This window comes from Cervus elaphus, chromosome 4 (assembly GCF_910594005.1).
Source record: "Cervus elaphus chromosome 4, mCerEla1.1, whole genome shotgun sequence".
NCBI lineage: Eukaryota > Metazoa > Chordata > Mammalia > Artiodactyla > Cervidae > Cervus > Cervus elaphus.
In genome coordinates this window covers 56143375-56161223 of record NC_057818.1, presented here as the reverse complement: position 1 = coordinate 56161223, position 17849 = coordinate 56143375, and the positions used below count along the sequence as shown (strand labels likewise).

At 46.7% G+C, this 17849-nt stretch overlaps 1 protein-coding gene across 5 annotated transcripts in view; it reads right to left on the bottom strand.

Annotated features, from left to right (window-relative positions):
* Positions 1–1088: 1088 nt before the first annotated feature.
* Positions 1089–17849, bottom strand: part of TRPM4 (transient receptor potential cation channel subfamily M member 4) — a 41878-nt gene continuing 25117 nt past the window's right edge. For 3 of the 5 annotated variants that reach the window (XM_043899779.1, XM_043899780.1, XM_043899781.1), the window contains 11 exons: positions 16644–16756; positions 16214–16291; positions 11548–11979; positions 6117–6249; positions 5763–5937; positions 5363–5540; positions 2586–2779; positions 2168–2300; positions 1879–1951; positions 1681–1786; positions 1089–1446 (listed from right to left, as the gene is read on the bottom strand). In XM_043899779.1, coding sequence (XP_043755714.1) covers positions 1442–1446; positions 1681–1786; positions 1879–1951; positions 2168–2300; positions 2586–2779; positions 5363–5540; positions 5763–5937; positions 6117–6249; positions 11548–11979; positions 16214–16291; positions 16644–16756 — 1620 coding nt within the window. In that variant the 3' untranslated portion in view covers positions 1089–1441. The other 2 variants (XR_006340630.1, XM_043899782.1) reach the window with 2 other exon arrangements.

Here is a 17849-nt window from a genome sequence, read left to right as displayed (position 1 = left end):
GGAGACCTGGGTCGCAAAGAGTCCGACACGACTGAGCGCGTAAGCACATCATAGCAAGTGCTCTTCACAACACTATGGACTGTAACCCACCTTCTCCAGGCAACAATACTGGAGTGGGTCGCCATTCCCTTCTCTAGGGGACCATTTTCTAGCTCTGTGGCTTTGTGTGAGTCACTTAATTTTTACTGTGCCTTAGTTTTCTAATCTGCAAAATGGAGACATCGGCACTTACCTTATATGGTTTCCATGAGAATTCCTTGACTTAGCACCTGGGAAGCACCTAAACACAATGCCAGGCACATAGCACTCTTGTTAGCTGCTGTTGTTGCCACCATCGTCATTACTGATGATATTACTACTTGGGTTACTGCAAATTGATTCGGTTATCTTCCAGAGATAGCTGGTTGCCACAAAACACTTGGCAATATTTCAAAGCTACTCTGCACCCAAAGTGGCAGACAGTTGGAATTCCTCCAATTTGGAAAAAGGATGTTTTGGTTTTCATTTCTGGATGTGTGTTGTTGGTGGCTTTCTTGCTATTTTACTAATAATTGCTGTCGGTTCAGCCTTGTCATTACCAGTTTAGTTTGTTACGGGTTGTTTAGTTAAATGGCATGTATAATGATGCATATTTGCCTCAATTCTGTGCGTGCATGGCCTGCAATTTTCCACTAATTAGACTTTTTAAAGACACATATGCAGTTATCTACTCAAATTTGCATCATCTGTTCCCCTATTGCCAAAGCAGATGTACACAGTGCCCACCCACCCCTCCTCCAGGAAATAATTTGCTTTTTATCTCCAAGTTCTTTTTGCACTGGTAGGCAGGAACGGGTGTTGGGGGGTACAGATGGATGGGGTTCTTGTCCCACTGAAGTGACAGTCATCACGCAGTGCAGACAAGAGGTGCTGGGCCTGAGTCAGACAGGAACAGTGGGGCTGCGAGGAAGAAACAGCCCCGGTGAGACCTGAAATGCAGTAGTAGCAAATGGACCAAGGACCCCAAACACACCCCCAGCTTCAGCTGCCATCCCAAAAGGATCTAGCCACCCACCAATTCCCCAAAGAATCCAGCATTCAGACCCTACTCCTCTCAAACGGCTTTATTTCCCCAGTGTGGGGAGCTGTGAGCGGACTCTGGTCCCTGTACCAGAAGGACCCGGTAGCCTTCTCCAGTCCAGCGGGCTCAGAGAGGGAACGCCTGGGCTCCAGAGGCTCATCCTCCCAGAATAGGGCTGGTTCTGGGAGGAGCCAGGCCTGCCGTGGTTTGCATGGATGACACTCCCTGAGTGACCCTGGCAGCATCCAAGGTGATAGTCCATGGGTATCCGGTTCACCTCAAAGACAAGGTCGCCAGGTGCAGGAGTCAAGGACCTGCTAGGCCTTACTCTGGGAGCAAAACTCCCCCTGGCAGCTACTCCTTGACGTCCACCAGCAGGGCTCAGTCTGGGAGAAGAGAGAAAAGAAGCGATGGGTATAGACAGGAGGGCAGAAAAAATAAGAGACTGGCAAAAAGAAAGATGCACAAAAAGCAAAGGAGACCAAGAATGAACCAGGGACAAAGGAAGGCCAGTGAAAGAGAGAAAAACTGAGATATGGGCAGAGACCCAGAAAGCAAGGACATAGACGTAGGTGGTGACAGACGCCAGACATACACACAAGTAGACGGTAAACACTGACCTTTGGGCCCAGGTGGGATTGGGGGAGGCGGTCCCCCTGGGGGAAGCAATGCAGAACGGCTCAGGGCCTCAGCTACCCAGCCCAGGACACGGGTACAGTGCTGGACCTGGGGAGCAGCGGAAGACATCAGGGGACCTGACCGGAATCTGCTGCCCCTCACCCTAGCCATCCTCCTCCAGCCTGGCCCGGGGTCCTCACCTCCTGTTCCAGCCCTTTCAGACGCTGCTCGTACTCGCGGATCTGTCTCAGCTGCTTCAATGCTGTGTCCACCCTGGGGATCCAGGGTTTTAGGTGGGTGCCAGCAGCCTACCAGCCCCGCCCACCTTGAAAGGCCCACCCCCCCGGAGCTCAGCTTTCCTCCCTGGCATTCTAGGACCCTGCCCCCATAGGCTCCGCCTCTAGCCTGGGCCTTTGCAGGAATTAAGTCACGAGATCAAGATCCATACGGAGGCCAGAAGCCCCGCCCAGGGCCAGGCCCCGCCCTCACTTCTGCGACGTGCGCTTCAGACGTTCAGAGTTGCTCTCCCGTTTGTCCCGAGCACGCGCCAGCAAGAAATTCTCCTTTTGCACAGACTCCCATGTCAACAGCCTCCGCTCCGCTTCCTTCGAGAGGTGGACCCCTGGACAGTGGGGCAAGAATAGAGTCAAAGGGACTGCCCATCTTTGGGCCACGCCCGCTCCTAGACCCAGCTTCCCCACCCAAAACCTCGAGCTTCAGTGATCTCCCAGACCGCACCTCCTCACCGTTCTTGGCCTTCCACTAATACCCCACGCCCGGCCCCCTGACAGACAAAGCCCTGCCCACTAGTGCTCCTAAGCGTCCTCCTCCTGCATATACATGCTCTTCTTTCTCTCCAGGTTCCGCCCCCTGAGTTTCTCTCTTTTGGGCCAAGCCGGGCTCTCACGAAAATGCTCGATGACTGGGGATGGTGGCAAGCGCGCCCGGCGCCTGCGAAATCGATTGATGAGGGACCGCACGTGCGATATGAAGATGAGAGGCGGGGCCAGTGCGGGCCGAGAGTGAAATTCCCGGATGAGGCTGTAGCGCTGCGCCTTCCAGTAGAGGTCGCTGTTGCCCTGCACTTTGCCGAAGGTATAGCTGTAGGGACCAGAGATCAAGAGTCACTAGAGGTAGAGGTGCCGCTTGGAAAAGTGGATCAAGATTACCTGTCAGTCAATATCTGTTTGAAACCCAAGGCAGAAGGCAGATGTCAGGATCAATAAAGTCAGAGGCATTTGGTAGCTGGGTTAGGAGGCTCCAGAGTCGGATGTCAGAGATCAAGTTGGGAAAGCTATCACAAATTAGGTAGAGATTGGAGTCAGGTTCACAAGTCAGCCTGGACACAAGTAACTAAAATCAAAAATGAAAATGGGGACATTACTATCAACCTTATAGAATCTTACTAAAAACCATTATGTATGTGCTAAGTCGCTTAGGTCGTGTCCAACTCTTTTCAACCCTAATGTGTAGCCTACCAGGCATCTCTGTCCATGGGATTCTCCAGGCAAGGATACTGGAGTGGATTGCCATTTCCTTCTCCAGGGGATCTTCCCCAACCAGGGATGGGACCAGTGTCTCTTAGGTCTCCTGCATTGGCAGGTGGATTCTTTACCACTAGCACCACCTGGGAAGCCAAAAACCATTTTAAGAGAATGCTGTTAATAATTGTATGCCAAAATTTAAACAACCTAGATGAAATGGAAGAATTACTAGAAACACACAAATTACCTAAACTGACTCAAGAAGAAATAGACAATCTCAAAAGACCTATAACAAGTAAAGAGATTGAATCACTAATCAGAAATGTCCCAACAAAATAAGCCCAGGACCAGATGGCTTGAATTTTACCAAACATTTAAAAGAGTATTAACACCAATCTTTCTCAGACTCTTCCAAAACATTGAAGAGAAGAGAACACTTCCCAACTCATTCTATGAGGCCAGCATCACCATGATGATATCAAGGTGAAAGTGAAAGCAAAGTTGCTCAGTCGTGTCCGACTCTTTGTGACCCCATGGACTATAGCCCACCAGGCTCTGTCCATGGGATTTTCCAGGCAAGAATACTGGAGTGGGTTGCCATTTCCTTCTCCAGGGGATCTTCCCAACCCAGGGATCGAACCTGGGTCTCCCACATTATAGGCAAATGCTTTACCATCTGAGCCACCAGGGAAATCAAAGTCAGATAAAACTATCACAATTACAGACCAATATCCTTTATGAATATACATGAAAAAATCCTCAACAAAATACTAGAAACCTAATCCAACCACATATTGAAAGGATTATAGGAGGGATGTGTGCATGTTAAGTTGCTCAGTCATGTCTGACTCTTTGCAACACTATGGACTATCGCCTGCCAGGCTCCTCTGTCCATGGGATTCTCCAGTCAAGAATACTAGTCAGTAGGAAAATGCAAATCAAAACCACAATGAAATAACTAGTTCATGCCCACTAGGATGGCTATAACCTCTCAATAAGGAAAGCACCTATTAGTAAGTATGTGGAAAAGCTAAACACCGAATTAACACATGACCCAGCATTCTATTCTAGAAATATAACCAAAAGAAATAAAAACAGAGATTCAAACAGATACGTAAACACCAATGTTCATTGCAGCATTAGCCCCAACAGCCAAAAGATGGAACAACCCAAGTCTCATTAGATGAATGGATCAACTAATGGATGCCTTTTATCAGTACATCAGTATTGTTCAGCCATAAAAAAGAATGGAGTAGTGGTACATGAAAACATTATGCCAGACACAAAAGAACAAATACTGTATGACTCTACTTACCTCCAAGAAGCAGAGTCATAGAGACAGAAAGTAAAGTAGAGGTTACCAGGGACTGGCGGGGAGGGGAAAACGAGAAGTTATCCCTTGCTTAATGGTTACACTGTTTGGAGTGATGAAAATGTTTAGGAAATAGACAGTGGTAGTGGCTGTATAACGTTATAAATGTAATTAATGTCACTGCATTATACACTTTAAAATGGAGAAGGTGGCAGTTTTTATGTTATATATATATATATATAGCCACAATTTTAAAAATTTTAATCTTCAGCCTGGACTCAGAGAGTGGATCAGATTCCAAAGTCCAGGTCAAGAGCACACTCTGGCTGGATTTGGGAACAAGCCAGCATTAGATTTTTTTTTTTTTAGTTCGACCAGTTTATTGCTACCAACCCATCTCCCTCCACCCTCATGCACACATGCTCAGTCATGTAATCCCATGGACTTCAGCCCGCCAGACTCCTCTGTCCATGGATTTTTCCATGCAAGAATATTGGAGTGGGTTGCCATTTCCTTCTCTGCCAGCATTAGATTTTAATCAGAGTTCAGAAACTAAAACTAGCATTACTTAGGCTGGGATCAAAAATGATGCTGGGGTCAAGGGTTAAGCTGGGATCAAGAGTCACTCTGGGGTCAAGGGTCATGCTGGGTGAGGCCAGATCATCAGAGAGCAGTAGTGAAGTCTCTCGGTTGTGTCCAACTGTTTGGGACCCCATGGACTGTAGCCTGCCAGGTTCCTCCGTCCATGGGATTTTCCAGGCAAGAATACTGGAGTGGATTGCCATTTTCTTCTCCTGGGGATATTCCCCACCCAGGGATCAAACACAGGTCTCCCGCATTGCAGGCAGACTCTCCACCGTCTGGGCCACCAGGGCGGTAGGGACTCACCTGAACATCGCAATGAGCAGATTGAGAAGCAGGATGTTGGCCACCAGCAGGAAGACAACAAGGAGGAGCACCACCAGCCAGTTGGCATAAAGCGAGACGCATTTGCCTGAGAGGTTCCCTTCGGGGTGCCCCCATGAGCCCTGCTCCAGTGAACAGTTGCCGTGCTCCATGAGGGCCACTGTGAAGGGAGACAGTCAGAGATGGAGCCAGAGGGACAGGGACCCAAGGAAGACAGAAATCCAGAGGGCGGAGGAGAGCAAAGACCCGGAGAGAGGGCGACAGAGTCCCAGAAAGAGAGGGGAACAGACACGCAAAGAAAAAGAGGGAAGGGTCAGAGACTGAGAGATAAGGGAGGAGGAGGGGGGCTCACTTGGAGGTCAGGTCCTCTCATCCTCCTTACCATCCATCTCCCCCTGAGGGATCTGCCCAAAGATCTGCAGGTAGGGCCGGTAGAAGACGCGGCGCAGGATATTCGGGAGACTACGGTCCTGGGGCCTAAGGAGCCCCTCAGTGGCCACCCCGTAGGCAACCAGCCACACGCCGAGGAAGAAGAGGAAGAAGAACACATCCTTCACCTGCAGAGGAGGAAGATGAGACCAAGCCTGGCCCCGCCCTTCCCTACTCTGGCCCGCCCCAGTGCCCGAAGCCCCTCCTCCTCACCAGACGCTCAGTTACCGCGAATCCATGACAGCTTCTTGGCTCCGCCCCTTTCATCCTCAGGCCCCGCCCACACCAGCGCGACCCCACCCCTCACCATCTTGCTCACGATGACGATCTTGGGCCCCAGCTGTTTGTTGACTGTGAAGATGTGCAGCAGCCTCAGCGTGAAGATCATGAAGTCAAGGCAGAGGACAGTGCGGCCCAGGTCATACAGGCCCGGGGTCAGCCTGGGGTGTGGGGAGACGCGGCAGACGTCACTCAAGGGTTACAAGGTGCAAAGAAAGCCCAACACCAGACTTCCCAACACCAGACTGAAGGCGAGGATGTGGCCTCTCCAGGACCAGAACTGGGACACTCCCCACTCCGGTTCACCTGGGGTTTACTCAAAATTTGGCACCGTGACATTGCCAAGCTGGGCCTCGCAGGGCGCTGGTACCCATTAAATAATGGCTGTATGAAAAACGGCCTTAGCAAAAAGCTGGGAGGGAGGTCCCTATAACATCAAGTTGGGAAAACGGCAGGTATATTTGCCCAACCTATAAATGGCAAGATAGAGAGCGTTCCAGCAAACCAATAAGCAGAAGACAATGGACCTAACAGGAAAATGGATAAAGGCTAAGGACACACAATTCACAGAAGAAGGTCAAACAGTGAATAATGTCAGCAATCTCTAAGGGGAAAATGAAAATTATATCCCTATTTTGCATCATCCTGTACTTAAACTTTGAAGGGATTAAAAACCTAAAGTTAAAGGTAAGACATCAAATCTTAATAAGAAAATATAGAATAATTTCTTCATGAACTTGAAATAAGATAACTGTCATATAAGAAAAAGAGTCCTATATACAAGACACAAAATCATGACAAAAGAAAATGCTGAAAAATTAACTACTTTGAAATATAAAACATATGCATATTAAGAGATAACATAAATATGATGGACAGAGAAAGGCAGAATTTTCTGCCAAAAAATGTATAGCCTAAATTTGATCCTGAGGGAGTACTAGACAAACTCCAATGGAGGCAAATTCTACAAAATAACTAGTCTGAACTTATCGTAAAAGTTGAAGATGGACTGAAAACCTGTCCCAGATTAGAGACAATCAAGGAGATGTGACAACTAAAGGCAACATGGAATCCTGGATTGGCTCCTGATCCAGAAAAAGGACATCAGTGGACAATTGATAAAATTTAAATAAAATCTCCTGGTTTTGATAATGTAAGATGTTAACATTTGGGGGATCTGGATGAATGGTGTGTGAGACTTCTTTGTGCTGTTTCTGCAACATTTTTTATAAGTCTAAGGGTTTTTCAAAATGAAAAGTTAAAGAATAAAAAGTGTTTAAAGAACATATGAAAGTGAAAAGACAAGTTGCAGACTGTGAGATGATATTTAGAACAAAACCACCAAGGATTGGGATGCAGAGTATAAGAAGAGCACCTACCAAAAAATATATACATGCACGAGATCAGTGAACACAATAAATTAAAAACTGGGACAGAGAATATGAAAAGACAGGCGATAAAGTACACGTGCCATTAGACATGAAAGGTGCCCAACTCACCCAACTAGGAGTCTTGGATGCATAAATTAGAACAAGGAGAGGTCATTTTTAGCCATCAGATTGGCAAAACATGTAAAGGTTAATAATTGGAGAGCTACAGTCTTAGATTGAAAATACCAGGTATCATCAAGCATGTCCTCAAGGGGGCAGTGTCTTACCCAGATGGTGGGTGTGTAGCTGGAAGAAGCTATTTTTACAAGGAAAAGCAATGAACCTCAAAAATACCTATACCCCCCCCCAAAAAAATACCTATACCCTTTGACTCACAAAGTGTATGTCCGGGATGTAAACTTTTATAACTTTGAAATAATAAAAAATTAGAAACAACTGAAATGTCCATCCAGAAGGGACTGGCAAAATAAAACAGTTCATCCATTCAGTTCTGGAGAACGCTGGAAATTTGTCCTGTGTAAACTGAGATTTTTGGACTTTTTTTTCCCCATGCAATTCTTCCCCCATCTAGAAAATGATGAGCCTGACAAAAATATCTAAAATATCAGTGGTATTGCTAAAGAATGTTAGCACATGGCCTTAGTCCTTTCCTCTCAGAAGATACTTGATACAAAATACAAGGAATAAACAGAAGCACAATGTTCTACAAAACTTTCTTATCTTGCTGTTTGAAAAAATTATTCATGTCAAGTTACTTTGTACCATTTTTAACACAGCACAGAGGAACCATGCCTCTCAGAGTGTCAAATAGAATATTGAAAAGAATAGAGGGTCATTGCTGTCAACTGTCCGGATTATCAAAGGGGGTGTCAGGATCCTTCATCCCCTATAAATATTCACCAGGTTGTGACCAAAAAGTTCTTTGCTCTCTTCAAAAGCAGCAGTGTTTTAACAGCTGATACTTTATTTTTTTAAAAAACCATCAGAGTACTGGACTCAGAGCAGCTAATATCTGATTAAAACTTCATGTTATCTCAAGTAGAAAATGAAAGACACTTTAGAGAGAAGTTTTGGTCTGATTCTCTCTCTTGGAGTTCAGAATTTTTGTCCCACTGCCTCATGAAAAGAATTCATTCATTCATTAAATCTGGCAAGGAGAAGTCTTTCCTGGCTGCTTTAGCCGGCAATGACTGGCTAAAACCTCTTCTTCAGGAATCGGCTGCAGCATTTTTAAAGAATAAGGAATATCTGCAAATATTAACATGGAAAGAATGTCAGGGACATATTATGGAGAAAAAGAAGAAGTTGCAAAAGAATACATAACATAAAAAAGAATACATAACATACAGTATCTTTGACAGAAAACAACAAAATTCTGTAAAGCAATTATCCTTCAATAAAAGAATGAATTTTAAAAAACATATAGTATCTTCTGTGTATAATATCTGTGTATAGAAGAAGTATGTAAATGCATAGAGAAAGAACAGGCAGGATGTTCACGAAACTGTTGATGGAGGCAATTACAGAGAAAAGGAGGAAGCTTGGAAAAAGAAAAAAAAAAGGAGGAATCTTGCAATGGCTGAGGAAGATAACTGGTTTCTGTTTTATTCTCTTCTACACTGGGACATAATCTTGTTCAATAATGATGTACTTCTGCATTTCTTTGGGAATAGACTATACTCAGAGATGTTTTAAGTTGCTGGGAGATGAGACAGACATGGCTTGAGGAGTTTATAATCTTGCATCGAGAAGAGAGACACAAAAGCCATGATCTAAGCACTATGACGGGGAGCTCTCAGGATGTTAGGGGAACACAAAGGAGAAACCCAGAGTCCAGGAAGGAAAAAGGAAGACTTTCAGAGACACGACAGTAAAGCTGAGGCAGAAAGGAAGTACAGAAGACTGGCCTGGCCAAGGAGAGGAGGGAAAAGCGTTTCAGGGTAGGGGAACAGCATGTGCCAAGACCCAAAGACAACATAATGTATTCCCAAGAATATTTCGATTTTCCCTTTGCCCTCTCTCTGGGCACCACACAACATGATCTAGAAACTATAGAAGAAATGAACTAACATTATATATACATATATCCCAACCTGGGCAACAGAAAATACTTCAGGGTAATTCCCCACAATTTGTTTTATTAATTAGCTAAGAAATAAGCAGAAAGTCAAGATTTTTATGGAGTAAGTGAAAGTCGCTCAGTGTGTCTGACTCTTTGAGACCCCACGGACTGTATAGTCCATGGAATTCTCCAGGCCAGAATACTGGAGTGGGTAGCCTTTCCCTTCTCCAGGGGATCTTCCCAACCCAGGAATCGAACTGGGGTCTCCTGCATTGCAGGCGGATTGTTTACCAACTGAGCTATCAGGGAAACCCTGATTGATCAGAGAGTAGAAAGTTGATAAAACACTCAGGCTTCCCTGATGAAATTTGACCCAGGAAAATCAGACATGACAGAATTAAAGTCACAAAGTTTGAGCAGATTTTAGCAAAATCTGAGATGGATTAAAAACACGAACATTGAACCAAATACTTGTAAAACTTTACTCGAATAGTAATCAAACTGAAATAATTTCAGAAACTGAAAAAGAAAATAATTGAAGCTACTTTCACTGCCCTGCAATATAAAATTGATCAAGGCAGTTTAAAGTAACTAGAAAATACTTCATTGGTAAGAATCTGTCAGTAGAATTCTGATTACCATTTTATAATCATGCAGATTCAAAATACCGAGGATCAAGGTCAAAGCCACTGGCCTTGTGAAGAAGGAATTGTAAGTAGTTCTCAGAGAGGTTGGAGTGTAGATGAAGAACAGAGAAAGGAACCAGAGAGGCAGCCCGGCAGAGAAGGGCAGACCCAGACCAGGTCCAGGGACTGTGGCGTGGTGCTGGGGAGCCCCGAGAAGCTAGGGAGGACAGGCCAGCCCTGGGCATAGAAGGCCCCTTGTAGACCCTGTAGAGGATGGACTAGGCAGGGAAGAGAGCGGGGTCCAGGAAGCTGGGCAAGGGTCCAGGTGGGACAGGCAGCCATGGAGATGAGTTGGGGATGGGACAGAGGAGGTCAGGGGACAGGAGGATGGGGCCTGGGACCAAGGACTGTAGAGGAAGAAGAGGGAGAAAGTGAGGGTGGCACTCGGTGTGTGGCCTGGTGTCTGGGGGCCAGGACAGAGGTGCAGCTGCAGGGCCAGGTTGAGGACTAGAGAGACATCTTTTGAAGTCCAGATCTATTAATACAACAAAGAGCTCCTTCTGCCCCATCAGCCCCAAAGCCAGATATCCACGTGTGAGCAAACGACTTATAGAACATCTTTAGCCAGTATGTTCAATCAAAGTGGGATCTGAGCCTTTTTTTTTTTTTTAAGAAAAAAAGTTAGGCACCTTTCATATCTAATGGCACATGTACTTTATCACCTGTCTTTTCATATTCTCTGTCCCAGTTTTTAATTTATTGTGTTCACTGATTTCGTGCGTGTATATATTTTTTGGTAGGCGCTCTTCTTATACTCTGGATCCCAATCCTTGGTGGTTTTGCTCTAAATATCATCTTACAGTCTGCAACTTGTCTTTTCACTTTCATATGTTCTTTAAACTTGTTTTTTTTAAGAAAAAAAAAGCAGAGTTGTTTTAAAATTGTGAACCACCATACTGTACATCTGCAACAGATATCACAGGTGGCTCAGTGGTAAAGAATCCACCTGCCAATGCAGGAGAGGCAGGTTTGATCCCTGGGTCAGGAAGATCCCCTAAAAAAGGAAATGGCAATTCATTCCAGTGTTCTTGCCTGGGAAATCCCATAGACAGAGGCACCTGGGGGGCTACAATCCATGAGTCGCAGAGTCAGAGACGACTTAGCAACTAAATAACAATACTGTATGCCTACAACTGATATAATATTGTACCTCAATTATACATCAATGGAAAAAAAAGAAAAGCAGCAGCAGAATTGGATTTAGCTGCTGCCTGCTGCAGAGAAGCCAAGAGTTGAGGCCCCTAACCCCACCCCTCACCTCCCATCCCCACCGGCCCACCCCCAGGAAGGAGGGTCAGAGGTCCTGGGCAGGGCACTCACCTGCAGCCCACGCCCAGGAGAAAGCAGGTGAGGGCCACCAGGTCGCACTGGTTCCAGGCGTCGGAGAGGTAGAGATGCAGGCGGCGGCGCAGTGGCGCCTGGTGGGAGTCTGTCCCGGGTCCCCCCATGGCCAGGCTGCCCAGGCCGCTGCCCAGGCCCTGGCGGAACTCCTCACAGAGCAGGGTGAAGGCCCAGAAGTAGAGCAGCAGCTCCAGGACGCCGGGCCTCTCGGGCCCGAAGTCGATGAGCAGCACTCTCGCGAAGAGCAGCAGGAAGAGGAGGTAGCTGATCACGTTGCCCATGAAGGCCGTCACTGGTGCCCCCCAGAACTGCGGCCAGCGGCGCAGGCGCGGTGGGCACCCCCCACAGCAGTCCCTGTGTCTGGGCGGCCTCAATACCCCCAAGGGCATCTTCTCAGGGGGGTCTGTGGGCCTGTGCGGGAGAGAGGGGGGGAAGAGAGGAGGGCTCAACCTGATCTCTGCACCTGACCTTCACCATCATCAGGACTCTGAGCTGTCCTACCCTCCTCACCCTGCTTTCCAGTCACTCCCCACCTTCCTGCCCAACCTGAAACGAAGTCTGAAGCCCTCCATCTCCTTGAGCTTTGACCCCTGATCTAACCTCTGACCTCTGAAATCTACCTTCAACACTGCTGAGCTTCCACCCCTGACTTTCCCCACCGTTCTGATCTCTGGCCTCTGGACTGACCTCTGACTCTTGTCTGGCTTTTGGCTCCAAGTCCCTCTTCTTTCACCCTCACAATCTCTGACTCTCTGTCTGACCTTGGACCATTTACCTGACCTCTGGCCCTCAAATATAACCTCTGACCTCCTCATTTCATGACCTCGGTTCCCCAGGTTTGACAACTCTGTTAACTACGGTTGGCACTTGCCATCTACCTCTACAGGGCTTCCCAGGTGGCACTAGTGGTAAGAGATGGGGGTTTGATCCCTGGGTCAGGAAGATCCCGTGGAGAAGGAAATGGCAACCCACTCCAGTATTCTTGCCTGGAAAATTCCACGGACAGAGTAGCCTGGTGGCCTACAGTCCATAGGGTCGCAAAGAGGCGGACACTGGAGTGACTTAGTACGCCTCTGCCTCTACAAGGATTAAATCAGGTGCTACTGCGGCTGCTGACCTTCATTTAACACCCCTTGAAGGGAATTCAGGGTGGAGAGCAGGAATGAGGCACTCTGTGCTCTGGGGAAAACTGGCAGAACAGGTTTTCAGATAGATATTTTCAGGTGATCTTATGAACCCAATTCTTGCATCTCCTCATATTTAGAAAAGTACCAAATTCCTTCATGGAACTCCATATCTGAATGTTAACTTCTGACCCACACCCAATAGTATATTATCCAGCTGAGTTTTCTCAGTTAATTCTTCCTTCCCAATATCTGATCTCTCACTGTATAGCCTTACCTGAATTATAACCTTCTTGGTCCACTCATATCTCTGACCCTTTTCACCTGAGTTCTGATACTCTTCCCAGTTATATCCTAATTCTTAATTCTGATCTCAAATCAGAAACAACAAAATGAATACTATTACTAATAATAAATTCAGAAAGCTAACAGGAAAAATAAACTGGCTTGGAAAGGCATCCTGTCTTAAAAAAAAAAAAAAACAAGCAGAAAGGAAACCCCAAAGTGGAAAGAACCCAAATGTCCATGAACTGATGAACAGATAGATAAAAGGTAGTAGATTCACACAGTGGAATATTATTCAGCAATGAAAAAGGAATGAAGCACTGATACATGTTACACAGTGGATAAATCTTGAAAACATGATGCTAAGTTAATGAAACCAGTCATAAAATGCCACATAGTATATGCCTCCATTTACATGAAATATCCAGAACAGGCAAATCCATAGAGACAGAAAGTAAATTAGTGGTTGCCTGAGGCTGGGGAAGGGAGGAGTGGAGAGTGAGACTGTTAATAGATACAAGATTTCTTGCTGCAGTGATGAAAATATTTTAAAATTAATTTTGTGATGATTTCACAACTCTGTGAATATACTGAGAACGACAGAATTGCACACCGTAAATGGGTGAACTGAATGTTTGGGAACTATATCTCAATAAAGCTGCTCTAAAACAAATAAGCAGAAAGAATAGTAAAAGTTAAAGAAAGTGAGATGCAGAAAGAACTAGGGACTTTCCTGGTGGTCCAGTGGTTAAGACTCTGTCTGCCAATGCAGGGAATACAGGCTCCTAGAGCCCATGCCCCAGAACAAGAGAAGCCACTGGAATGAGAAGCCCGCAACTAGAGAGTAGCCCCCACTCATGGCAAATAAAGAAAGCCCTCGCGCAGCAAAGAAGACCCAGTGCAGCCAAAAATAAATAAAGAGTTTTTAAAAAATAAAGATAAAAAAGGAAAGGAGAATTAGCTCCCCAATAACAGGAAAAAATAGGCCTGGTAACAAAAATATGTGGTGGGTAAGAATGCTCCCCAAAGTCTGCCATCTGAAATCCAAACAAGACACACACAGGGATTCCTGGATGCTTCACTGAGGGAGCGCCAGGAATCTGTCCTTTAAGAAAGCTCTCCGGGAAGGTGGCTCTCCCCAGTGGCTAAGAACACAAATTCAGGAACAAGAAGGTCTGGGTTCAAATCCCACCTCCCACCACTGACCTGTCAATCACATGATCTGAGGTGGGTGACTTAATGCCTCAGTTATTTCATCTGTAAAATGGGGATAACAATAGACACAATAGCATACGGTTGTTGAGAGAATTAAATGACCTGATTTCAAAATGATTTAGTACACTGGCTGCCCACTGTAATTGTGCTATGGCATCATCTATTTTTTCTATTTATTTTTACTTATTTATTTGGCTGGGCCTGGTCTTAGTTGCAGGATGCGGGATCTTCGATTTTCACTGTGATCTTTAGTTGTGGCATGCAAAGTCCTACTTGTGGCTTGTGGGATCCAGTTCCCTGACCAGGGATGGAACCCAGGCCTCCTGCATTGGAAGCATAGAGTCCCAGCCGCTGGACCACCCAGGAAGTCCCCATCATCTCTTGTTATCATTATCATATGGTACAAATGTTGGGAACTCACTGGGCAAGGACACCATTATGGATCCTGACGCTGGGACCTTCTATCCAATTTATTTCAGAGGTCCGATTTTTTTTTTTAGTTTCCTCTTCTACCTTGACAAATATTTTATATTCTTTGTGCATTATCTCAGAAAAAAAATGTATACATAATATATTTAAATTTGACTTGTTTCTCGGTTGGTGGTGTGTTTTACAGATTTTTGGCAGTCTGACTATGTTTCTAACAGTTACCAGGAACATTTTCTTCTTCTAGAACACTGGGGCTGAGGTTCCTCCCTTTTCCCATTCAAGTGGTTAAAGTAGAGATGTGTGTGTGTGTGTGTGTGTGTGTGCACGCGCGCGTGTTAGTCGCTCAGTCGTGTCTGACTCTTTGTGACCCCATGGACTGTATTCCGCCAAGCTCCTCTCTCCATGGGATTTCCTAGGCAAGAATACTGGAGTCTGTTGCCATTTCCTCCTCCAGGGGATCTTCTCAACTGCGAGTGAATACACTGTATTACTATGGACCAAATATTTTGGTTCCCTCCCAGTGGGAGAATTAGGAGCTAAGGAATTACCATATGACTACCTTTTGCCCATGAAATGTGGGCAAAAGTGACATGTGTCACTTCCAAGTGGAGGCTTTAAGGTCAATACCTCCCTGGTTGCCACTGGGGCTTCCCCGGTGGCTTAGACAGTAAAGAATCTGCCTGCCATGCTGGAGACCCAGGTTTGACCTCTGGGTCAGGAAGATCCCCTGGAGAAGGGAATGGCTACCCACTTCAGTATTCTTGCCTGGAGAGTTCCATGGACAGAGGAGTCTGGAGGGAGTCAGACATGACTGAGAGACGGACACATTTGGTTCTGGTCTCTTTCCCAGCTACCATGAGACCAGCAACATCTCAGCTAGAAGGTGCTTGCTTATCCCAAAGTGGAGACCATGTAGAGCAGAGCCACAAACAACCCCAAAACGGAGCATGAATGACAATGAAATCCTCACTGTTGCCAGCCACTGAGAGTTTGGGATGCTTTGTCAATGCAGCATTACCCAATCTAAGCTGACAAATACCATACAATCTTCTTTTTATAGGAAAGAAAGTGGAGGCTCATGGGTGGAGCCACTTACAAAGTCAAAGTCAGGATTTAAACCCAGATCTGCTAGACTCAGAACCAAGTTCTTCACGGTTCTGTTCTGCAGAATTACCAGAAGATTGGTAAGTATTCTATTCCATTTGCTTAGGGCTCTGATTTTGAAAACACCTTCATGGGTACCGCAGCACAGAGATTAAGAGCAAAGTTCTTGGAGACAGAAAAATAAAAGAGGCAAAAGATCCCTAAATGAACCAAATCCACCCAATTCTACTTGCTCTGTTGAGACAGAAATACATGTAGCATGAAGCAAACTGACTGCCAGTGAGGAATTCCTTGGCAGCAGAACCAAACCTAGAACCAAGCCTTCAGCTTGGCATCTGGGAAACCTCCTCAAGTGTTTTCAGCGGCTTCAAGAAACGCCTATCTCCTGAAGCCCCACTCCTCCCCTCTGGCCGTGTTCCCAGCGTCTGGCGCTCCTGGGGCTGCCCTGGGTGCCCCCACCTCCCGCGCGGGGCTGGTGCTTCACTCACTCGGCAGGCCCTTCCCCACTGACGTCGCCATCCTCGTCAAGCATCAGGTCCTTCTGCGTGGGCTCCTCATCTGACTTCCTGGCATGGAGGGATGCCCAGAGTGAGGAACAGGGGACGGAGGGAGGATAGGAGGAGAGTTCTCCAGAGAGACCCAAACTCACTCACCCAGAGACATGCAGGAAGGAGAGGGATTACACCAGAGGGACCTGCCCCCAGAGCCCTGGCCAGAGAGCAGAGGCATTGTATAGAGTCCCCCGAAAGCTCCCCTCCCGCAACGTGTCCCCTGGCTGGGGGAGGGAAGGAATGAACATGGTTAGAGGAAGCACTGGACAGACCACGTGGAAAGCGGCCAGAATTGAGCAGGAAGGAGAGGCTGATCACCCGCCCCAGCCCAATCCCGCCACCTGCCAGTCTAGCCCCAGGGACTGACCTGAAGGTGATGAGGTCGGTGTAGATGAGCGGAGGGCAAAAGAAGGCAAGAACCAGGGCCCAGATGGGCGTGGCACTGTCCATCTCCCCCCACCACTTCTGTGTCAGCAGAGCCTGCGGGGCCGGGGAGAATTAGGAGCCTGAATCTCCCCCGCACCCCCTCCCAAAGACCCCGGGCAAGAATGCACCCTGCTCCCCAGCCCAGGGCAAATGCTCACTGCGGGGGTGGGGCTGGGGGTGGGGCTGGGGGGAAAGGGGTCAAAGACAAGGACCACCTGTCTCAGATTTTAGTGGAGTTAAACAGCCAACATTTGTTAACACAATACACCACATACTGGGCTAAGTACTGTGCACAGATCAGCTCACTTCACCTTCACCTCTCCCCCAGGAGGACAGGCACTATTATTTTCTCCTTTTCCACAGATGGAGCACAGGGAGGTGACGGAAGGGGTGAACACTGGAATCCCTGAGTTTAACCATCATTCAGAGCAAAGGACTCTGGGAAAGTTCTTGAAGTGCCAACAAGTCATTCCAACAATGAAGGTGGGACTCCCTGCTGGGTAGGCGAACCTCATACTTGGCGTGGGACTCACTGAACCCCTGTCAGATTTAGACTAAGGAAACCGAGAGAAGTTTCAAAATGTCAGGACTAAGGACTTCCCTGGTGGGTAGTCCAGTGGTTAAGATTCCACGTTTCCACTTCAGGGGGCGTGGTTCGATCCCTGGTCAGGGAAGTTCCACATGCCACTGTGTGCCCTCGCAAAAAAGAAAGAAAATAGAAACTGACAACCAGAATGCAAAAATGCAGGGCTGACTACAAATAATGAGGTACGAAATTTACTCCCAATTATCAGAAATAAGTATTATTTTTTTTAATGTCAGGATTAGCAGAATGGGAGAGACAGAGGGGCCATACTGGGCTTCCCAAAGGAAGGGTAGGATTTCCTAAGCCAGAGTTTGTCTACACCTAGAACACTAGGTAATTGTCCAGTGACGCCGTTCAATTGTTGAAACCTGGAAACGGGGACCTCTCAGGGAAGCGGAAAGGACTTCTTGTGTGAGAGGCGGGACTTCCTACTAAAGTCACCAGTACTCCTGTCTCTGGAATAGAATTTTTTTTTTTTTTTGGCCACATTGCTCAGGCATGCAGGATCTTAGTTCCCTGATCAGCCCTTAAGCTTGTACCCCATGCAGTGGGAGCACAGAA